At 52.8% G+C, this 21,873-nt stretch overlaps 10 protein-coding genes across 10 annotated transcripts; 2 read left to right on the top strand and 8 right to left on the bottom strand.

Moving 5' to 3' along the window:
• Nucleotides 1-227: 227 nt before the first annotated feature.
• Nucleotides 228-2,062, top strand: J4E88_006717 (uncharacterized protein; the record flags this gene model as incomplete). The annotated part of the gene is made up of 2 exons (XM_049400339.1): nt 228-519; nt 573-2,062. 2 exons carry the CDS (start codon nt 228-230, stop codon nt 2,060-2,062), a joined length of 1,782 nt encoding a protein of 593 aa, XP_049253958.1.
• A 1,357-nt stretch (nt 2,063-3,419) lies between these two features.
• On the bottom strand, nt 3,420-4,329 carry J4E88_006718 (uncharacterized protein; the record flags this gene model as incomplete). The annotated part of the gene is made up of 2 exons (XM_049400340.1): nt 3,420-3,755; nt 3,808-4,329. 2 exons carry the CDS (start codon nt 4,327-4,329, stop codon nt 3,420-3,422), a joined length of 858 nt encoding a protein of 285 aa, XP_049253959.1.
• Nucleotides 4,330-7,153: 2,824 nt separating this feature from the next.
• On the bottom strand, nt 7,154-7,591 carry FPR1 (FK506 binding protein proline rotamase rapamycin-binding protein; the record flags this gene model as incomplete). The annotated part of the gene is made up of 3 exons (XM_049400341.1): nt 7,154-7,181; nt 7,232-7,273; nt 7,326-7,591. The coding sequence occupies 3 exons, from the start codon at nt 7,589-7,591 to the stop codon at nt 7,154-7,156; spliced, it is 336 nt and encodes a 111-aa protein (XP_049253960.1).
• Nucleotides 7,592-8,236: 645 nt separating this feature from the next.
• On the bottom strand, nt 8,237-8,731 carry COX23 (Mitochondrial copper homeostasis protein; the record flags this gene model as incomplete). Its single annotated transcript, XM_049400342.1, has 4 exons — nt 8,237-8,284; nt 8,386-8,413; nt 8,488-8,595; nt 8,664-8,731. 4 exons carry the CDS (start codon nt 8,729-8,731, stop codon nt 8,237-8,239), a joined length of 252 nt encoding a protein of 83 aa, XP_049253961.1.
• Nucleotides 8,732-10,327: 1,596 nt separating this feature from the next.
• On the top strand, nt 10,328-12,149 carry J4E88_006721 (uncharacterized protein; the record flags this gene model as incomplete). Its single annotated transcript, XM_049400343.1, has 5 exons — nt 10,328-10,615; nt 10,665-10,784; nt 10,834-10,926; nt 10,978-12,068; nt 12,134-12,149. 5 exons carry the CDS (start codon nt 10,328-10,330, stop codon nt 12,147-12,149), a joined length of 1,608 nt encoding a protein of 535 aa, XP_049253962.1.
• Nucleotides 12,150-14,215: 2,066 nt separating this feature from the next.
• J4E88_006722 (uncharacterized protein) lies at nt 14,216-14,887 on the bottom strand (the record flags this gene model as incomplete). The annotated part of the gene is made up of 1 exon (XM_049400344.1): nt 14,216-14,887. The coding sequence occupies one exon, from the start codon at nt 14,885-14,887 to the stop codon at nt 14,216-14,218; it is 672 nt and encodes a 223-aa protein (XP_049253963.1).
• Nucleotides 14,888-15,264: 377 nt separating this feature from the next.
• J4E88_006723 (uncharacterized protein) lies at nt 15,265-15,684 on the bottom strand (the record flags this gene model as incomplete). Its single annotated transcript, XM_049400345.1, has 1 exon — nt 15,265-15,684. One exon carries the CDS (start codon nt 15,682-15,684, stop codon nt 15,265-15,267), a length of 420 nt encoding a protein of 139 aa, XP_049253964.1.
• Nucleotides 15,685-16,155: 471 nt separating this feature from the next.
• J4E88_006724 (uncharacterized protein) lies at nt 16,156-16,671 on the bottom strand (the record flags this gene model as incomplete). Its single annotated transcript, XM_049400346.1, has 1 exon — nt 16,156-16,671. The coding sequence occupies one exon, from the start codon at nt 16,669-16,671 to the stop codon at nt 16,156-16,158; it is 516 nt and encodes a 171-aa protein (XP_049253965.1).
• A 588-nt stretch (nt 16,672-17,259) lies between these two features.
• Nucleotides 17,260-19,098, bottom strand: J4E88_006725 (uncharacterized protein; the record flags this gene model as incomplete). The annotated part of the gene is made up of 1 exon (XM_049400347.1): nt 17,260-19,098. One exon carries the CDS (start codon nt 19,096-19,098, stop codon nt 17,260-17,262), a length of 1,839 nt encoding a protein of 612 aa, XP_049253966.1.
• A 941-nt stretch (nt 19,099-20,039) lies between these two features.
• On the bottom strand, nt 20,040-21,735 carry J4E88_006726 (uncharacterized protein; the record flags this gene model as incomplete). The annotated part of the gene is made up of 2 exons (XM_049400348.1): nt 20,040-21,549; nt 21,599-21,735. The coding sequence occupies 2 exons, from the start codon at nt 21,733-21,735 to the stop codon at nt 20,040-20,042; spliced, it is 1,647 nt and encodes a 548-aa protein (XP_049253967.1).
• Between the last annotated feature and the right edge of the window lie 138 nt (nt 21,736-21,873).

Below are 21,873 nucleotides of genomic sequence, written 5' to 3' on the forward strand. Positions count from 1 at the left end.
ACCCTGGGCGCCTCAGTTCCGTGGATGCGCTCGCGCCTCAAGAATAGGCCTAAGCCCTGCCAGTCTGGTCGTCAGCACCGCACTCATATCCCGCCCCTGCGCCCATCGCACAAGAAAAAGCAGATTCCTCCAACGGCTGCACTGCAGCGACTCCGACCGACGTGCAGGACCGCTGCACTCTACACTCTTTATCGTCGCTTGTCATCGCGCCGTTGCGCTTATCCACCATGACGATAGACGACGACATGTACGGCACCGAGAAGAGTTTTGGAAGAGCCTCGCAAGGGTCCGACTACTATGGCGAATCATCACGGTACCAGGACGGTCTTGGGAGGAGGGTCATTGAGAGCTTCAAGCGGGACCCGAATTTTGCCATGACTATGACGCCAAAGGGAAGCATGGGGGCCGACGGGAACGTCTTCGATCCAGAAGCCGCGGCGGCGAACACGGCAAACTCACCACTTGCGCGGCGACTAAAGGGTCGCCATCTGCAAATGATAGCAATCGGAGGTTCCATAGGTATGGTTTGGCATGCGTCAACCAAGCGACGATCCACAAACTGACTTTACCAGGTACCGGTCTATTCGTTGGCTCAGGGCAAGCGCTAGCAAATGGTGGTCCAGCATCGCTCGTCATTTGCTACTGCCTTGTAGGTATCATGTTGTACACCACCGTCCACGCATTGGGCGAGATGGCAGTACTCTTTCCTGTCGCTGGTTCCTTCTCGGCATATTCGACGCGCTTCCTGGATCCCGCATGGGGCTTTGCCATGGGTTGGAACTATGCTCTCCAATGGCTTGTCGTACTACCACTGGAAATCGTCGCTGCGACCTTTACAATAGAATACTGGAACGGTGACAAGGTCAACAACAACGCCTGGGTGGCCGTCTTCCTGGTCCTGATCGTCGTCATCAATCTTTTCGGTATCAAAGGGTATGGTGAAGCCGAATTCGTCTTTGCTATTATCAAGATCACAGCAGTAATTGGTTTCATTATCCTCGGTATCATCATCAACATAGGCGGAGGCCCAGATGGGGGCTACATCGGCGGCATGTATTGGCGCGATCCAGGTCCATTTAACAACGGCTTCAAGGGTCTCTGCAGCGTCTTTGTCAACGCCGCGTTTGCCTTCTCTGGAACTGAGCTCGTCGGTCTTGCCGCAGCGGAAACAGCCAATCCACGCAAGTCCTTACCTACCGCTGTCAAGCAGGTCTTTTGGCGCATCTCGCTGTTCTACATCGTCTCCCTGACTATCGTCGGATTGCTGGTTCCTTACAACGATCCGCGTCTGCTTCAAGACAAGAACTCTGCCGATGCTGTCGCCTCGCCCTTCGTCATCGCTATCCAAAACGCCGGAATCCAAGGCCTGCCCTCTGTTTTCAACGCCGTCATCATGATTGCGGTTCTCTCAGTTGGCAACTCCTCCATCTACGGTTCCTCGCGCACGCTCGCTGCACTCGCTGAGCAACACCAAGCTCCCAGGATCTTCGCATACATTGACCGCCAGGGTCGCCCTCTCGTTTCCATTGCTTTTGCTTCCTCCCTTGGTCTCCTCGCTTTCCTTGCCGGCGCGGACCGTAGGCTACAGGACGCCGCCTTCAACTGGCTGCTTGCGCTGTCTGCTCTCTCAGCGGTCTTCACCTGGCTGTCTATCTGCCTAGCACATATTCGCTTCCGTCAAGGTTGGAAAGTGCAAGGACACAGCTTGGATGAGCTCGCCTTCCGCTCTCAACCTGGCCTCATTGGATCCTACGTTGGCCTCATTCTCAACATCCTCGTTCTCATTGCACAATTCTACGTGTCCGTTGCTCCAATCGACATGGACAAGCTTACAACATCACAACGTCTCCAGCGTTTCTTCAGCGTCTACCTAGCGCTACCAGTCACCCTTGCCTTTTACTTTCCCTACAAGTTCTGGTTCCGCACCTCGGTCGTGCGTTCGCACAACATGGATCTCGTCACTGGCATCCGCGAGCTCAACATCCAGGCACTGATAGAAGAGGAGCGCGAGGAGAAGAGGAAGTGGCCAAGGTGGAAGAAGGTATACAAGTTCTTCTGTTGATAGACGCTCTACGGCAGCTTTCTCTTTTGTCCTGTTCTTTAAGCGATGGCGCTACATGTTCCTCTTTTCGCGGTGCTCCTTTGTGATACCAGGCGGCATGCTATATAGTATTGCGCAGCCTTGCGATTTGTATTCTCTTTCTTCCTGTATGTTTACTGCTGGTTAGTATTAATAGATGCAGCATAGTGTCTGCACACATCTGTAAGATTGCAAGAATAGAAGATGAGCTTAACTGTACCTATCCTCGTCTACAACCAATCGTGACATTGCTTCGCTCCCAAGGATACAGTGCAAGGAAAGAAATTGTCTCCTAGGCTGCAAGACGAGCAAGCATGAAACATCGGCACGATGCAGCATCACTTCGCGTACATATTTGCGTTCCAAGGTTTCGAAGTCTGAGGAACCCCACCATCTCAGCCAGAAACCCCACCACCCCACCACGAGCGACTGGAAAGTTCTGCACCCTCGCGCCTTCCTCCATTACTTGTGCGAGTCGCATCCATCGAAAGCGTACCTACTATATAAAGCATCTTAGTTACAAATTGGTATCGGTTTTGTAGTGTACGTTGTCAAACATCCACTTCTCGCTTGCCCCCGCTAATTACCATACAGGTAGCGGTTATCACTCCGGATTCTGATCCAAATCAGTATCTTCCGGCAACCCCGGTTCGATTCCGGGCAAGACCTTTCTTTTTGATTGCACTATGTTCTTTTGCTTGTGGAAAGTTGAGAACCCATGGCGGAGGGCTTGAGGGAGTTGCGGGGAGATAGTGTGGCGGATGGTTTTTTTGGGGGGGCATCTCATGGACTCCTGGGGTGCGAAAATCGTAACTCTCCAGCTTGACGTTGACCCGCGACTACCTCTATCACCTCATAGTTTGGATAGCTTCGCCATATCCTGTCGGGCAACATGAAACGCGGTCACGCCCTGAGGCCAGGGAGAAACAATTGCGTTCGATAGCATACTAAATTACGCCTTTACACAGAGTGGGTGCGACTGTGTTCGTCAAAAAGAGTCAAACGCACAACCGAAAGTCTACCACGTTTGAACTTCCAATTGAAATTTGATTGCTTGTATCTACATTTTAGCGTTGCGTGGGTGCGTGACCTAGCGACACGGCACAGCACTCAAGTGGACCGATCATGGGTGAGAGGCTATGCTCGTCGGCCAATCCAGTCTGAAAATTGTACACTGAACCGAGGGCCAGGCGTGAAGTACGTGGGCACCCGGTCCACGTAAGTCTCCTCCAACATTGTACGCATAGCACCGATTTCAGCTGCGGAAGCATTCGCCATGTCCCTCGACCTGTTATTCACCTGCACGCCTGTTAATGATGTGCGAGGCAACAAACGCGAGTTAAGCATTGGTTACGGCCTGCACAATAGCGCCCTTGGCTCCTTGATCCAGACCGTCCAGCTTAGCCATATCATCCTTGTCAAGTTCGAAACCGTATATGTCGGCGTTGCCAACAATGCGAGATGGCGTGTCGCTCTTAGGAAGAGGAACGTAGCCCTTTTGCAGACTCCATCGGATGAGAACCTGGTTTGGCTCCTTGTTGTGCTTCTTGGCGATGCTAGCAAGCGTCTGGTCGTTGGCTTTTTCGTTGCGGACGATGGGGCAATAGGCTTCGACGACGATGTTCTTGGACTTGCAATACTCGACGACCTCGCGCTGTTGACACCAGGGGTGGAGCTGTTCGTTTCTGTTAGTTTGGCTATGCGATCAGGTGGGAAATGTGACAAACCTCAATCTGGTTGACAGCAGGTAGGCTGGCCTTGCTATCAATGGAGGCGAGCTCATCGATGTGCTGGATGCCGTAGTTGCTGACACCAATGTCGCGCACGATGCCCTTCTCCTGCGCCTGCTTCAGCGCAAGCCACATCAACTTCCTGGCCTCCTTGCCTCCATTGGGGCTGTGGATAAGGAACAGGTCTGCGTAGCCATCCTTTCCGGCAAGCTTCTCAACGCTCTCGGCGACCTTCTTGTATGTAGACTCGACGTCCTCTCCAGCGCTCAAGATCTTGGACGTGATGTACACATCTTTCCGAGAAAGCCCGCTTTCCTTCAGCGCTTGACCAACTTGCTCTTCATTCGCGTAGTACTGGGCTGTGTCGATATGACGGTATCCTGCCTCGAAGGCCTTCTTGCATGAGGCAACGCAGACGTCCTTTGGAGACAGGTAGACTCCGAAACCAATTTGTGGAATCTTGTACTGCGAGTTCGGAAGACTCAGAGTCGAATTGATGTTCAGAGAGTTCGCCGACATGGTGGATAGCGGGGTAGCGATGAATGGAGAATTCTTGAGTGAACTTGTCAGCAATGGACGAGTGCTGATGTGCCGAAGAGCAGAGTGCGTTGAGCGGAGGAATTGAGAAGGTAGGAGCATACCAAGTTGTTGAGAGAAATGGAGTCGCCATCAAACCTCCTCTAGGTAGCTCTAGACGCATACTGCAGTCGCTCCTGCAGTCGTGATGTCACTGCTTGCAACTCCATAGTCGAGAGTGGGTCCACACACACGTTGTGAGCTTTGGAAGAGACCACATGAACGAGAAATCAGACGTTTCAATTATATCACAACATTTGGTGGACTAGATAGGAAGGTATGCTGCATGGTGTGTGCTAGAAGTGGAAGATCAGTCTGACGCGTTCTTCTCGCGCGACCGCGATCAGCTGTTCGCGCTAAGATCTGCCATCCCCACCAAGCACCAAGCGTGTCTTCCATCTTGCTCACGCCCCAAATCATGCCTCGTGCAACTACAGGCAAGATCTGACATTGCTTTCTTGATATGAGTCCGTCGTCCATGCTCAACTACGGCAATCATCTAATGAATGGCCGACGTCATGATCTACCTACTGTTATACATTGGCATCCACTTGGACGCCTACCTGATCCTACGCACTCTGATGCTGAACCCGATAACGCGAGAAGTATACGAGTTTATAAAATCAGCAATGAAATGTAGTTAACGACTGTCTTTATGGCTTTATGGTGGAGAAACACCTTCAGCTGCCTGCCACATGACAGCCAATCCGTCCATCCCGATCGCGTCAACCCCGGCAGCCTGCAAAGAGATAGCAATCGAACAGGCTCTACGTATCCAGCAAAATCGGTGTTGGAAGTTCCTGGTATACGTACCAGATGATAGAGAAAAGCTTGCTACGACAGCAGCATGACTCGGGGTTATGTCGCGCTCAGATGCAAGGCCGTATGAGGGCATCAACCGCTTTAGACAACCGGATCGTGCACTATCAGAAGCGACCTCAATGGTCCTCAAGACCCTATTTTTCGATGGAGAAGTTCCCTTTGACTATCCTTCGCAAACACTTCACCGCTTGATCATCTGACTATTTCCCAGCATCATCCCAATTATCAACGCAAGTCAGCCTCGCCGGTCGTGTCTGCCGGTTTCCAAATGACCACGGCATCTTTTCGGTACAGCTGCGGTCAGATCAATAATAAAGCACTGAGTACGGGACGCCTTACTTCAGAATTGTTACAGCCCATCACATCCCACATGGAAATTGGCTGCCTGAACAACGCAGTATGCCCAGGTGGTTATACGGCAAGGACGGCGCTTGGCGCACGTCACGTATACTGTACCCCATGTACAACAACTCACATATACCTTGTGACTACCCAGCCTCGCAGTAGAGAAGCTTTCCGTAACAGATGGCCTGATGTGGAGGTGGCACAGTGAAGCTCAGCGGTGTGGGGCGCTCAAGACATATAATGTGCTAGACCATAGCTTGTATGCGCCCTTCAAGATTTCAAAAGCCCGTACAAGTCTACACCTCCTACTCGTCTGCTGTACCATCGTGGAACTGAGTCAAGTTAAAACGCTTCAAGATGTTGCTCCCAACCTCGTTTTTACTCACCACCTTCCTGTCTTCCGCGTTCGCACAATATGCCCTCAACAGTTCCGTCGGTTCGTGCGCCGACGTACACTGCCCTGAGGTTCCTCTCGATGGAAGCAATGCCATTAAAGCAGAATGCAATGTCACCAACAGAACCTATGAGAGGATCGGGTTCAGATCCTTCTCCACCGCCATCCTCGATGACAATAACAATTTGACGTGGACACTCGCCGCCCATCTCGATACAGACGTTCCGATAAAGGACCAAACCACGGAGAAAGACTTCTATCTCGGCACCCCTCCGTCTCTTGAACTCGATCGCGACGACCTCCCGTACCGGGGTTGCGCTGTGTTCATATATAATACCACCTTTGGACGCAACTACTCATGGGATTGCGCAGAGGCAATTGGGGCGAGCTGCATTTCGTCGCTGGTAACGCAGGCCAACACACTGCTGGCACTCTCTCCTTCTAATGCAACAGAGACAACGGAAGAGAGCTGCATGCGCGTGCAGAAAGGAATGGAGACTTTCCCAACGGAATGTACAGAGAAGACAAACATGACTTCCTGGAATGCAATTTCAGCCATACGTTCGTGTCCCCATTTCATTCAAAGAGATAGCCCTGTGCTAACTTCTTCTAGCACTTACTGGCAAGGGAGCGCCTACGCCGCCAAACTCTTCTGCCAATGCGAGCTCTAACTGTCATCCGACCCTCCCCAAGTCCAACGATCTCAGTTTGGCCTTTAGCCATAATGAGACCGGCGTGGGGTCCTATACTGATATCATCATCACCACATTCTGGTCGCCAGACAAAGGCGTCGACAATGCGCTGAGTGTTCCCGACACACAGCTCATGTGCCTGTGGGTAAATGGGCTTACAGACGCCTCGGTGGCTACTCATACCGAGAGTTCGGCCAGTCGTTTCTCCATCAGCATGGTGGGTCTTGTAGTTTGCGTGGGCTTAGGTGTTTTTGGACTCATTTAGCATGCTCATATGGCTGGATTCAGTAGTTCGCGGGCGATGCTGTGACATACGACTTAGTATGGCACGTAAATGGAAAGCTTGACGATGATGATCTGAAAATATGAGAAAGTATGTAACTGCACATTAGACAACGTGGACTGGCAAACGAGTTTCATGACCGAGTATATTGAATGTCATGTTTGTCCTCTGACTATTCCCATTCACTGATAGCGATCATCGTGTATTCCCGTCGTTGGATGCTTCGTAGACCTAGTTGATCTTCTTGAGCTCGACCTCGCTATCGCGGAGTTAGCACTTTCGTGGAATTCATACGCGACGCGAACTTACAAGATGAGGTCAGAGTGAGGGGGGATCAAGCCAGGGAACTCCCTATCATGAAGTCAGTACTAGGTCTTGATCAGAAAACATCATGGAGGCTTACTGGTCGCCGTAAGCGAAGTCGCTGCTGATGTCCAGCTTCGCCTTCTCGCCGAGCTTCATCTGAACAACACCCTCATCCCAGCCCTTGATGACGCGACCAACACCGATGGGGGTCTGGAAGGGACCACGGCCAGTGGTGCTGTCGAACTGCTTGCCCTTGTCGCCGGACTGGGTCTTGAGCCAGCCAGTGTACTCCATGGTGACCTTGTCACCCTTCTGTGGGGATGGGCCGTTGCCCTCTTGGATGATGGTCTTCTGGACACCCATGATGCGTGCGGTCGTGGTGAAAGCTCGAGTTGTTGCGCGTTGGAAAGAGGAAGGATTAAGGAGGCTTCTCATGAAGTTGGAGGGTGAGAGGGAGATGAGTGGAGGATGGAAGGTTGCTGTGGGCGGAAAGAAGGAACCTGGAATGCCTTGGAGGGGTAGCTTTAGTGGGGTGGTGGGGTGCAGATCGTCAGCACACAGCCTCATGCACGCTGCAAGGGCAAGGTAATCAGGGCAAGTACGACGAGCATGACCAATGAATCGAGCACGTCAGTACTTGAGGGTGGGTTGACGGCTTGTCTGGGGAAATTGCGTGATCGCATCTACGTCAGGGCATTGGAACTGGAGTTCGCGCTTGCCGCGGTAGGAGAGTACAAGCTATAGCTCTAGATGCATGTGTGTGGCTGGGACGAAGATGCTTCGGCGATGGCGTTAAAGTTCTGCTTGTCGCATCTAGTAGCAAGCGCACTGAGGTTGCTTGCATCCTTCCACAGACTATCTGACAGTCAATTGATCTTCATGTCCAATAGACCAGTACCTCCAGTGGATCCAAGTATGTTACAGTAAACGTGAACCTTTGTCAAACGCCGTGCCTATGAAGAGAGGAGATGTTGTACATTTGCGCGTCCCAAATCTTGCCTGCATTGCTCAACCAAACCATGACTTGTTCCTTCTCGCTTCTCTCCTTGCTTCTTGCTGTATAGGTATTAGCATCTCTTCCGTGGCGGTTTCGCGACGCGTTGTACGGCATGGAGGGATAGTCGCGGTCGATTGGATCGAGGGTGGACAACACGTACCCATTGCTCTTTGCATTCTCGGTATGCCCTGATTGAACACGTATTAGCGGAAGGCCTCCTTATGCAATGCTGGGTCTTGAACCTCCTATGTACTGCACTTACTGGAAGAAATCCGAGCACATAGCTCTCTCACCACCATTCCTCTTCAAACACTTTATACTCTTGTCTGCCGCCTCTTGGCATGGATCAAAGTATTCGCTATACGCTTTGCTATACCAATCTATCAGCGCCTGTTGTGTGCAACATACATTTGCGACGCGATCGTTGCGGTGGCGTACTTGTCGAATTTGCTGGCTTTGGAACCCTTCCATTCGTCGGCTTTCGAGGGGGTCGGTTTGTCGGACATAGTGAAGAGCGAGGAAAAAGACGTCTAAGGAGTGTGTACAGGGCGCGTACTGGCGTGTAATTGTCGGGCAGCCTGAAGATGGCCGGGAGCAGTTGCGACGAGAGTGGATGATGCGCCGCGGAGGTGCGTTATCGATAAGGACATACATGAGGTCAAGAGGCACTCACGCACTTTCCCGATATCACTAATTGCCTTGCGTATCCCAAGGTCCGCAATACCGGCACTAGATCTTAGTATCTGATAACGACAGCCCTCCAATTACAGATACTGCGACTGCTAGGCTCCATAACAGCTGCCAATTATGAATGATTTGAGCTAATTCCTTTGCACTCAAGAAGACCTAACTTGGCGGCTTGCTTCCTCACTACCTGCTATTGATGCCCACGCGTAGAACCGCAGAGGCTAGCCAACGTATACATGCCTAGGTACGTGACGACCCGTCTGGTTCCATCAACGCTTCATCCAGTGTGGGGGCGGGAGGACTGCGGGCGCTAGGACGACCAGCCCACATAAACAGCATGTCGCGTGTATCAAGACGGCTGTCGTGCCATCCACAACTTACGATTCTACTTACGAGATAGTGCTAGCACCCTAGTCATGAGTTGTATGCTTCATTCATGTGATTGACAAGCGATCATGTACCTTGGTAACGTATTTGGCCAGGACTACAATTGCAGAAAATCACCACGCTTCGTCAGGCTAGGCGGTCTTGTGCACAGTACAGGTTATATGACTTGATCGGGGCGGTGCGCAGCTTGAGGACGATATTGAAGGATATCCCGTCTGACGCACTTGAACAGTGCGGCCAGGATGCTTGTCATGCTTCGCATTAGAGGAGCCGACAAGGTCCCGCCTACAATCACAGGCACTCCTTCTCGAGAACGCTATGCATGGACCTGATAAGTGTCGAGCACGAATACTCCAACCGCAGTGATGATCAGCACTCTGAGTGAAGCGGAGCGGAGACGGGTATGAGCTGTGAGCGCAACAATGAAGGTCAATTCGACCGCGTCTGCATGTGGTGGTGCCGCGCCGAAAGCTAGGAAGCTTGTGGGGAAAGAGGCCCTCTTTCGTGCGCCGGGAATACCAGGTATTGGCGTCTTTGAACTGTGGTCGTTTGGGACCGCGGCTCAATGGAAAAAGGATCAAAAGAAACCTGAAGCAAAAACGTTGAATGATGGCATGGGCGAAAATGGAATGTGACAGGAACGTGACGAGTCGCGTGGCCCACGTCATTGGCGTGTCAAGCTTGCAATAGAAGCACTGGACCCAATGAGAAATGACCAGGTATGAGAGCAGAGATAGCCATGGAAATGGTTGGCGATGGTTGGCGCTGGAGGGTGGTGATTTTCCACGGCAGGCGCTAAGGATGGAGTGAAGGTCGATAGTGAACGGCTGCTGCGGCAAATGGCCGGAGGGCAAGGGCAACAGCGACCGAGCGCCAACATGCCTAGGCTAGTAGACCCGCTGCTGCATGCATAACCACTGCCAACGATAGTCTTTCTTCTCTACAAGGGCAAGTCCCATGTGAGCAGATGCTCCGTCTCCCAACCCCCAGCTGCACCTCGCCGTGAGAAAAGAGAGTCACCGCCCGCCATGGACAATCGAGCGTCGCCAACCCCGCCCACCGCTCGCCCCAGGAATTCCGCCTCGTCCATCGCATCCTCGTCCAACACAACGTCACATGCCGCGCCTGCCTCGCAACAGTCTGCCGGCATGCCTTCAAATTCACGGGCCGGGCGCGGGAGCACGCCGACGGCCAGCCGGTCTGCCTCCAAACTCATCGACCAGGACAAGCCGACGCGGGCAGCAAGCAAAGACAGCCTCAAGCAGAAGATGCTGACCAAGAAGGACGAGCCGCCACAGCTGGGCCGCGCAGATGAAGTATGAGACTCTTTATTGCATAGCACATGCATCGGCTAACCGTCCGCAGCAGCTCAAGGCGCTCAAGTCGGAGTTTGACAGCCTTCGCACGCATCTCACATGCAAGATCTGTGACCGCTTACTCTACCAACCGTACACCATATCCTGCGGGCACACCTACTGCTATACAGTAAGACGCGCACCCTCCCACCGCATATGCCACCCTCTAACATGCCTAGTGTCTCTGCACGTGGTTCGTCGCCAACAAGGCCCGCAAGACATGCCCCGACTGCCGCATCGTCGTAAAGGACCTGCCCGCCCCCGCCTATGTGGTAAGTCAGCCTGCATGCCCTTCAGCGACGACGTCTAACATAGTTGGTCAGATACGAGACATGACGAGCGTCTTCATCGCGCGAGCCGAACTACTACCTACGGGCGAGAGCATAGAAGACCACAAGAAGTGGCAGAAAGACGAGGCAGATGCTGTGCAGCTGGACAAGGATAACGCAGACCCCCGCGCTGGCGGTCTCTTCAAAGGCTGCTTCAGGCTTCCGCCTCACCAAAACCGCCTGTCACTGCAAATCGTGCGCGATCAAGAAGATGGAGTTGACCGATGTCCGCTGTGTACCTGGGAGCTGGAAGACGGCGGATGCACCCATTGCGGACTGATATTCGACGAGACAGGCGAAGTCTCATGGGGCAACAGCTTCACCGGCTTCAGTGACATGGACGAGATGTCAGAGCACGACCAAGACGACCTCGACGCCGAAATGGACATGGAGGACCCCGACTACGACGGCTACGGAGACGGCATGGAAGACTGGGGCGCATACCCCCCAGACCAAGGCTCGTTCATGATGCGACGCTTCTTGGACGCTGGCATGGCACCCAATGCAGCGGCATTCGCAAGACGACGACCGATCACGCACAGCGAAGCCGGCAGCCGACGCTCCTACTCACAGAGCATAGTCTCAGACATGTACGGCGACGAGATGGATACGGTCGAGGAGGAAGACGAAGATGGTCTGGACGAGGACTCTTCGATGAACGACTTTATCGATGACGAGGCCGTACCTGCATCGAGTGCACCCAGCGCCGCATCGTCTACTCCTGGCCCCGCTGCCCAGCCTTCGGGCAACAGAGCGCGTGCCCGAGCACGTCGCATCGTCGAATCTGAGTCATCATCAAACCGCTCAAGCACCGTCGAGGAGGAAGACGAAGATGAGGAAGACGAGGGGCCCGTTCGTAGAGGCATGAGGAGTCCTGCTCAAACCCGTGTTTTACATCGGGCAAACGGGTCGAGATCCTCCCGTGAGACAGCGTCAACAACATCCACCGACGTCTCCACTGAGGAGCTCGACGAAGATACACAAGCACTGTTGCGAGAGGAGGGATGGGAGCTACAACGCGACTACGACGACGAGATGGGAGAAGAGGATGAAGATGACAGTGATGGAGGAAGGACGACCGTTGGGTGGGAACCGCTTGCGAACTCAAATGACAGAAGCCGAATGGGCGGTTCTCTAACACCTACTGCAGATCGTCCTCGGCCTAGTGCCCCGATACGCCCGCCTTCCAGAACCGCCAATGTCCGCGTCTTGAATACCTCGCGTGGTCTCCGTCGAAGATCCTCTGTCCTGTCGAGCGCGACAGCCCACTACGAAGATGGGGAAGCGGACGACGATGATTCTGACCAAGATGGCGACGTCGATCTAGCCCTGAACACCTTGCGGACGCGCCGCTCACAAGCCCATTTGCGAAACCCTGCAGCTCGCGCTTACAACCAAGGGCCTGCTGCTGCGGATGGGACCAACGAGGCGGACACTGATGATAACTCGGATAATTCCCAAGGGCACAGGCGAGGGGCTCCTCGCGTGCAACGTCGGGAATACGATCCGCGTATCAGCTGGATGTTCGCTGCCCATCAACAAGCTCTTCAACAACACCAGATGGCAGGCGCCTTGATAGACGTCGAACCACGCACCATGACGCCGCTGTCTCGTCCTCGAACAAGGAACAGAAATCGGCCCAGTCCCGCGCAAGCTTATTCCCCCTTTCTACCTCCTGCTCGCATTCGAACGCCGCTTATGGACAACGGCACGAACTATATCATGGATCCGCGACTCCCAATATCGCCACCTCGACGAAGCGCCATGTCACCTGGCTTACCAGCGATGGGCAATGCCGGCCACATGGGCCGCTTTGATCGTGCGCCTTCTGTTGGTTCCAACAGCAATAGTTCTGCCGTCTTGACTCCTGGAAGTTCCTCAGCCTCTTCGCAACACTCCATCGATACGATAGCACAGACACAGGCAGCTGCGGCCATGGACATGATAGATCGTCCTATAAGTCGAGTCGGTGCTCGCCCATCTTCGGCAAATAGCAGGAGGAACTCTGGCAACTTTGCTGCAGCGAATGCGTTTCCTCATGCTGCCATGGGCCTGCATGTCCAGGGTGCGGCTCTTCCTCCTTTTGCTGCGCGCGGTAACCCTTGGGCTGCATTTGTTCAGGCACGTGGTGTGCGCAATCGTAACTCACGTCAAGTTCTCCGTGATCAGTCTTCGGTAGCTACCTTGCGCCCAGCGAACTCTCGCGTCAATATTAGAGAGGCTGGCAACCCTCCGCAAGGCGTGAGGCCTCAGCCATCACGTCTCAATCTACGACCTCAGCCATCGCGGCGCCAACTCGCTCCTCAGCCATCTACACGAGCCTTGCGCACGGCTGATAATGGGAGACCTCCCCCATCACCTACACAGAACGTACAAGCCCCTGCGCAACCTGCTGCTCGTTCCGTCGGGCTGACTCCAGACGAACGCAATCTTCGGGCTCGGGAACTTATCGAGACCAGAAGACAAGCACTTGGTCAGCGAGACACGAGTGTGCCCGCTCGTACCAATCCCTTCACACAAGGCTTCCAGCGTCCGGCGAATCCAACTGGCTCTCCTCAGATGCAGCAGCCAGCTACAGCACAACACGTGAGGAGCAACTCAAACGAGTCCAGCAACTCCACTGGGACGGTTCAAGGTGCTCCTGCATCACCAGTGCTTGGTCGACGCCGTAGCAACCGCAACATGCTAAACTCTACGCCACCCGGTGTTCTCCCACCGCAACAAGGTGCTTATGCTGCTCCTCCCGCACAGTATGCAAACAGCTACTACCGACCACGGCCAGGATCTTCGGGCTCACCCGGAGCATATGAACCCACTTTGACGAACAACACGCGGGGAAGTCCTATGATGGCGGGCCCTCTTATCTAACACGATATCATGTCATAAGATATATTTCTTTTATTTTATCGCTTTGTTGCTTTGGTGTTTTGGGCATCACACTCCTTTGGTCTTGGACTATTCTTATCTTTTGGGTCTACGAGCATGGCGAGCGTATGTTTGTTTTTACGTCTGTTTTTAGCGGCATCAAAATGGGTTCAGCGAGCTTTGTCGAAGCATTTACTGGCGTCATTCATTCGGGTACTATACCACGGCATGAGCGATTGGGTCCTGGGCAGGCATAAACATGAACGATGGGGAAGAAAGGGGATATTATCTTAGGTTATTCGCATTTGGGGTGATGAATATGAGATTTTTGATGGTGCTATACTTGGAGCTACACGAGGGTGACAAGCTAAGTCTGTTCTAAAGCAGCTGTTCCAGACTTGTTCTTAGGTTGCTTGCGCAGATCCTTCCTTGCTTCCTGTACCTCGTCTTCTGAGTCCTCTTCTAGATCCTCTTCATCTCCTTCCTCGGCCTCTTCTACTTCGTCGCCCACTTTATCTGCTTCCACTTCATCTCCCTGTTGCTTTTTTCGCTTTGCGTTCTGTTCCTTCTGCTTTCGCTCCCTGTTTACCCGTCCCTCATTCCAATCCTCTGTGTTCTTATGTCTACACTCCTTACAGTTTACCCAGTTGGAACGGGCATTGTCTTCCAGGTAGTTCTCCTCACACTTTTTGCATAATCTCGGCTCCTTCTTCTTGCTTCCGCCCTTATTAACGCTTGTCTTCTTGATGGCTGTTCTGTTGACCTTTGCCTTGGCGGCTGTTTTCTTGACGTGTGTCTTCTTTGCTTCGTCTTCTTGCTCATCCTCGCGCTCTTCACTGTCTATGTCGTTCTCGGCCCCCTCGGCTCCTTCGTCGCCGTTGCCATTGCCTACCGGCGCAGCAGAAGACCTCAGTTCAAAGCCATAGAGGAAGTGGAGTCTGTCTGTCTTCTCCTTGAGTTCCTTCTGTAGAGCTGCGATGCGCTCAATCAGTGTTTTGATCTCCTCACGGAAAGGAATTGGTTGGATGGGAAGTGACATTTCGTAATTTCGTTGTTTTCCATTGACTTATCCCGTGGTTTACTTATATGGTATGGCCTGGTTTGTCTGTTTGCATGGAGCGCAGTCTAGAGAACGTGCAAGTTGGTCGGAGAAGGAAGTTGGAATGTTCGCGTACTTGAGTATGGGCGACATGACAAACTGTCTTATGCGTGAGGAGTCAGATTGATGCTACAGAATCTTCTCGGAAAGAGTACAATGACTTTTATTTGCTTAATCTATGACTTCACGTCTTCACCACAGAGAAGTACACTGAGCTCTAGGCCTATCCATGCCCATGTCCCATGTCTTCATACCACTAACCGCTCTTTGCGATTATGCCAGGCGAAGTTCGTCTACTCCAACATCTATGCCCCCAATCACTCTTGCTCATCCATCAACGCATCCATCCTCTTCGACACCCCCTCTAGGTGCTCCCGGGACCTCTTCTCAGTATCCTCCACATTCGCCAAGCCCTTTTTCAGCCATTCTCTCAAGTCTCTGAACCAGTAGTATGCCGAATCTTCCATCTTCTCCTCCTCCTCCCTCAACTCTCTAGTCAGTTTCTCGGCAGCCTCAGCTCTAACCCACTTTCCATCCCGGTTCCTGACAGCAACTGCCTTGGTGAATGAAGTGAGTCTTTCATTTAGTCCTGATTTGTTGGCGGCTTTGATGTTGCGTTCCATGCGATCGAATCGTTGGGCAAGACTTTGTATGTCAGTTCTGATTGCACTGATGTCCTCTAGGAGAAGTTGACGAGCGTCTTTGACGGGTTGAGCAGCCGATTTGACATCTTTCATTTGAGGGGTTGTGTGGTCCATTGAGCTTGTGATTCTTGTCGTTGTGAAGAAGAGATTTAAGATGAACAGAGTAGGGAGAGGTGATAGATCAGGTATATTATAGTGCTCCCACACTGCGTCTCTTGTAGGTTTGCTAGAAACTGAGTGACTGGATCGCATGACTACATGGCAAATCAGTGGTTTTCTAATTCGTGGTACGCATGCTATGAGCGCGATAGCCGTCCTCGGTCATCAAGGGCCTCCTAGTGACGAGGCGATTGCACATCTTAACAATGATTTGGCCTTGTTTCCATCAGCGATGATGCAATGAAGGTGTTGTGTCACGCCTGTGCTGATGATAAATACTACAAGATTGGTGCTAAACACGCCGAGGCAATATTGGAATGTGTTCACGGATCTAAAGAAAACAACCATCTGTCCTACATCTCAGCTAACCACCTCCCTTCTCGGCCCTTCCCTCTTGACTATCAGCTACTGCTCAAGCTCGTCAATCCTCGTCATGACCTTCTCAAACGCGTTCCCCACCATCCACTCCAACTTCTCGTAGATCCATTCCGGCCCCGCAACAGTCACAGCCTTCCTCGCGTATTCTTTCTGCATCTCCTGCATTGCCTCGGTCTTCATCTCATTCATAACCATACATGAAATTATGTTTAGAACCATTTCCCCCCTCACGGTTTCCTCCACGCAGGTTTCCAACAGGGATTGGAATTCCTTGATCTTATCCGTGATGGTCTTCCTGCCTTCTTCTGCGTCGTTGCGGATCCTGGTGGTGCTTTCGGCGGTGAGAGTATTGACAGTGTTGGTGAAGGCGACAGTTGCGGTGACGAGAGCCATTTTGCTCTCGAGATCTGCGTTTTTGTTTCGCAGGTCGTTGATCTCGCTGGGGAGGTCTTTTGTGTCGTTCTTCATGGTGTTCAACTCGTTTTGGAGGCGCTGGAGAGTAGTTTCCATGGCTTTTTGTTTGGTTTGTTGGGAAGTGGACATGACGTGATGGTGGTGTGACGAGAAAACGGTACCAGACGGTGAGAGATAAGTTGTCTTATACAAATCTGGAAATTAAATGGGTTGCGCTCAATGAATGCTGCGCGTGGGCTGGATAGCAAATACACATGCTATCTTGTGATCTCGGACGCAGTATGCATGTCACGTATCGCAGTCACCTACTCAACCCTACCCGTGAGTTGCAAGCATTCATTCTGGCACTCCTCATCTCACATTTGTTCCCTACCGCGATGCCTCTCAGCGTCCACTTGTTATTTCACGTCACAGCGACTATGTGTTAGGGAACTGTAGGATATTTAGGAGAAATTAGAGCTTGACTAGGTACTCAGCGAGATCGCCATGCTCATACTCCTGACAGCCGATGTTCCAGTCCGGAAGACATGAAAGACTGCGGCGATGATACAGCCGACAAGCTCCTCTCCTCGTAAATCAACATGATTGACGATGTACATCAAATATCCCTTCATGATACCAATCCACTAAGTAGACGCCCGATTGTAGCACCGCGACGAAAGTCTCTCGTAAGATTCCAACACCCTCCTCGCCGTGCACAGCCGCCGACAAAGTTGATTAGTCCTGATTCTTGAACTCGCTGAGCTTCCCAAGCGGCTGGCCCTTCAACAGTTTCAGCTCCTTACGGTACGCCTTTCCTGCCTGTCCATCTGCCCCAGCCTCAGCCGTCGACTTCAGCTTCTCTAGCAGAGCCTTATTCTTCTTGAAGAGGTTCCGATAGTGCGTGAACATACCGACCATACGCGTCTGTAGCAGGCCCTTGTCTTTGATGGCGGCCTTCTTCTGCATCCTCATCTCGTGCTTCGACTCGGAGTCTCGGCTGAGCTCGGCAAGCTGTTCACCTCGCTCGCGGAAGTCTCCATCCAACTTGACGAGTTGCTGTTGCAGTTTCACGATGTGCTCGCGTGCGACTGAAGCTTCTTCTGCTGACTGTTTCGCGGCTTTCTGGTAGTCGTGAGTGGTACGGCGCTCAGTGCCCAGCTCCGCGAGTTTGCCGGACATGTCGGTGTTTTGTGCAGCCAACCCTTTGTTCCTTGCCTTGAAGCGCTTGATCTCATTCTTGAGTTTCTTAGTCTCAGCTATGGCGGCGTTGACGTCTCCATTGGATCGTCGCATCTTCTTGGACGCAAAGAGCTTCTTCTGCTCACAGAGGTCCTGTGTCAAAGCGGAGACATTGGCCCTCAGAGTACTGTGCTCGTCTTTGAGTTGCTCGACATTGTTTGTGAGGTCGGTGTTCTCTCCTGTGAGCTTCTCGTTGCGTTCACGTAGCGTCTTCAGATCTTCTTCGTGCTCGTCTTTGAGTTGCTTGACATTGCGTACAAGTTCAGCATTCTCTCCTGTGAGCTTTGCGTTGCGTTCGCGCAGTGTCTCCAGATCTTCTCCGGCAGCTTCTTTCTTTTTTGCCTTGGTCTTCCACATACGAGTCTCATCTTGGAGAAGACTGATGGTGCGCAACAGTTGACTCTTCTCATCAGAGAGCTTCTCGTTGGTCTCGCGAAGTATCTGAATCTCCGCGCTAGCGTCGTCTTGAGCCATGCCCTCCACTGCGCCACGTCCGTCTCGATCTAGCTTGACCCTGCGCGTGAGCTTTGTCTTGTCCTCTGTGAGCTTCTTGTTACTCTCGCGAAGTATCTTGATCTCTGTCGAGGCGGTCTTCTCCTTTGCCTCATACCTCGCCTTCAACATGGCTATATGATTCTGGGCAATGAGATTGTGCGAAACATTTACTCCTCCCTTCTGCTTGACTGCTTCTTCCAGCTGCGCGATGTACTGATCAGTACGCTTTTGCTCCTCGAGGAGGGATTTCTCTTGGCTTTCCAAGGCCTCCTTGCCCAGTGCTGCTTCCAGAACGTTGCGGGTCGCGAGCATGAATGTAGTGTTCTGTCCTGGACCACGCGCCGTGGTGTTGATCTTAGCAGCAATAGCCAAGGCATTTCTATCGCCGATCTGCGCTCTGGCCGCAGAGCTCGAGGAGACCGCCCACATCGAGAAGTCAGAGGGTCCCGTATGCATTGGACCTTGACCAATACTGACTGGTTTTCTGGCCGCAGGGCTTGGTGAGAGAGCTTGAGCGAAGATGTTGTTGGAGTTGACGCGTGGTGTAACTTGATCACCCTCGCTTCGCTTTCTGGTCGCAGAGGTAGGAGTGACAGCCTGAGCCGATACGTTCTTGATGTTCGTGCGCTTTGTATCCTGAGGTCCGCCGTTCCGCTTCTTGGCCGCCGGGCTTGGGGAAACCGTCTGAGCTGAGACGTTGTTGGGGTTTGCGCGCTTTTTGGTTGGACGACCGTTGCCTTTCGGGGCGCGTGGCTTCTCGACCGATCGGACGAAGATGATATCGTCGTCGTCGCCCGAGCTGCTCGAATCAGAGCTTAGGATGGTGATTTCTGGTTGCATCTGCTTGTTTTAGTGCCAGTATCTGCTGGGCAGGTTCGGCGCCGAGTACTTACCGTGTCTGCGGACCTGTTGGGTTGTAGTGTTTAGGCAACGGAGCTTTGAGCTGGAAACAGTGACTATCCGTCGAGACTGCCGCACACGCGGTGAAGGTGAGGGTGACTTGCTGCTAGCTCGGGCGGCAGGACGACCAAATCTGGCTATTGTGGTGCACGGTGAAGGAGAGAGTTGTTGCCTTGTAACGTCAAGCATGCACGCTGTATCCAGTTATGTTGACGTGATCGAAGGTGAAGACGAAACTTTAGCGGATGCCACGGCCTGGCGGCCTTGCGAGATCAGTTGACAATGAAGGCGTTTCAAGGACATTTCGAGGTCATCATATCATATCTTCCACAGCTTCCATCCTCTTATGCGTTGCCCAATCCACATGTGTTTACTAGGAGCAAAGGCGATCTTGGCCGCTTGGTGTTGATTGCGACGCGCGGTGAACGAGAACACAGGCTGTAAACCATAATCAATGTTAATGACGAATCTATCGAATAGACGAGGGCGTTTCATAATGTAGTCCTTGCTAGAGCAAATTGTGTAGACGATGATACTGTGATGGTGTCGAAAGGAAGGAGAGATGTTCACTCAAGGTTTAGCCTGGGTAGGCGTCTTCCGCTAGTTAGCAACCTGGAAAAGTGCATCATTGACCCACCCCGACACGCGACGTTAGACTCCTCGATACCAACTGGCAGCTCTCCATGCTGAGTGAAATCATGGAAACGAAGTTTTGTGATCTTCTTGATCATGATCCTGGATTGCTACTAATAACTAGTTGCCAAGTGGCAGGATACACTGCACTGCAGAAGAAAGCGCTCCGTCGCCGATGCCAAACTCCCTGAAAATGCTCGTCTGGAAACACGCGAATGTCTAATATCCCATCCCCATCTGCAATACCTCTACTTCTTCTTGAACAAGCCCTTCCCGAGCAGATTCTTTAGCTTGCTCTCCTTCTCCTCATTGCTCATGTTAGCCTTGCGCTTGCCGTCGGCAACCGTCTGGCCCTGAGAAGCCTGCGGCTGAGCCCTCTCTTCCCGTACCGGTTCCTCGACCTTGAGCGCCTGCGCCTTCGCTTGCGATTCCTGCGAGAGCACATGTCGGCTGGCCCTTGCTTCCGCGCTGGCGTTGTCTGCCCATAGGAACGTGACGAGCTCATTGTTGAAGAAACGTAGATCGTGCACTAAGCGCTTATTGTCCTGGGGAATGAGGACGAGTCGACCTGTTGGACCCGTGTTCTTGAGCTGGAAGGGCTCGTTCTTCTTCTCCAGGAAGCCGCGTACGAAGTCGTATAGGCCGACGGCGGTATCGGTCTTTGTGAAGTTCATCTGAATAAGCGCATTATCCGGCATCCGAATGCGGAGTGCGCCGCCCTTCTCGGCTGCAGCGTCAATCTTGGCCTGCCGCTCCTTTTCTTGCTCCTCCAACTCTTTGTCAGACAACAGACGCGTATTGCGTGTCTTGGTCAACAACGCGTTTTGATGTGCTTTTGCGTGTTCAATGGTAGGGAGGTAGTCGTTCTCGTTGAAGGCATTTCGCGCTGCTTGCGGAGTGGACGATGTTGGCGCAGAGAAGATCTGGACGTTGCGAGATTGTTCAGATGGCTGTGATGATGGTTGGGAGGTCGGTGCTGGTGATTGAACGGGTTCTACGGGTGCGGACGACGCTGTTGACGTTGCCGCAGCCAATGCTGCTGCTGGAGAAGTATTCTCTATGCTCTCAGCCGCGTTGTTCTCGGTAGACACCTCGGGCTCTTGTGTAGGTTTAGCGGCCGGTTTGGAGTCGACCTCCATTGGCTCTGGATCGGGCTCTTCGTTACGAACAGTTTCGCCTGCTACGACTTCTGTCGCCTCCGGAGCTGCCTGGGCAGGGTCTGGTATTGAGGCTAATTGATCAGTTGTCGAAGCGTGTGCGCCTTCGGCACCGACAGACGCAGGCTCGCTGGACTTGAAGTATTGCGTTATCTGTGCCATGGCCTCTTCCAGCGGCGTTCCGCTATTCCTGTAGGACAGCTTTAATAATGCTGAGCCGCTATCAAACCCCAGCTGACTGAGAGTCTGTTGTAGCTCAACAAAGTTGGCCTGCTCCTTGTGACCTGGCATGACAGTGATGACAGGCTGCTCGTAGTGCAGCCTGCCAGCACCGGATGCGCCGCTCATCTCGGGGATGCCGCGCTGTGTGAAGTTGTAGTTGGCCCCCTGCCCACTCTCAAAGTGTCGCAAGATCTCCCATAACGAAGTGTTGCTCGCGAACTTGCTTGTGAGGCGTACGTTCTTCTCGGTCGCGGGGAGCTGGAGCGCTACGGATATGACGGTGGGTGATCGCGAGGCCTGGACGAGTTCCAGTCGGGCGCCCTGGGGGAGGTTTGCGAGCCGTATTTGTTGCGATAGGGATATGGGTTTGTTGTTGTATCTGTACACTGGTCAGTAGTGAATTAACGTGTTGTCATGTTGGGGCGTACTTGAGCGTGAACTGGTCCTTGTTGACACCAAACTTCTGGCACGCCTCATCGCGCACCTCTGTCAAGTACTTGGTGGGCGTGGTCGGGATCTTGAAAGTCCTCGCGTACGAGTTGAATACTACGACGTGCGACATCATGCGCGTAGGAGTCGGTAGAGGCCGTGGGCGAGAAGGAAAGCAGCAGGCGCGTTTGCTATCAGAATGGCGCGGGAGTACCAGCAGTTCCAGCTATGGGCTCTTCGGGTGGCGTCGCTCCGTTCGACCAGGAGGATAATG

This window comes from Alternaria novae-zelandiae (assembly GCF_023758075.1).
Source record: "Alternaria novae-zelandiae strain BMP 2774 chromosome Unknown scaffold_13, whole genome shotgun sequence".
NCBI classification, from domain to species: domain Eukaryota; kingdom Fungi; phylum Ascomycota; class Dothideomycetes; order Pleosporales; family Pleosporaceae; genus Alternaria; species Alternaria novae-zelandiae.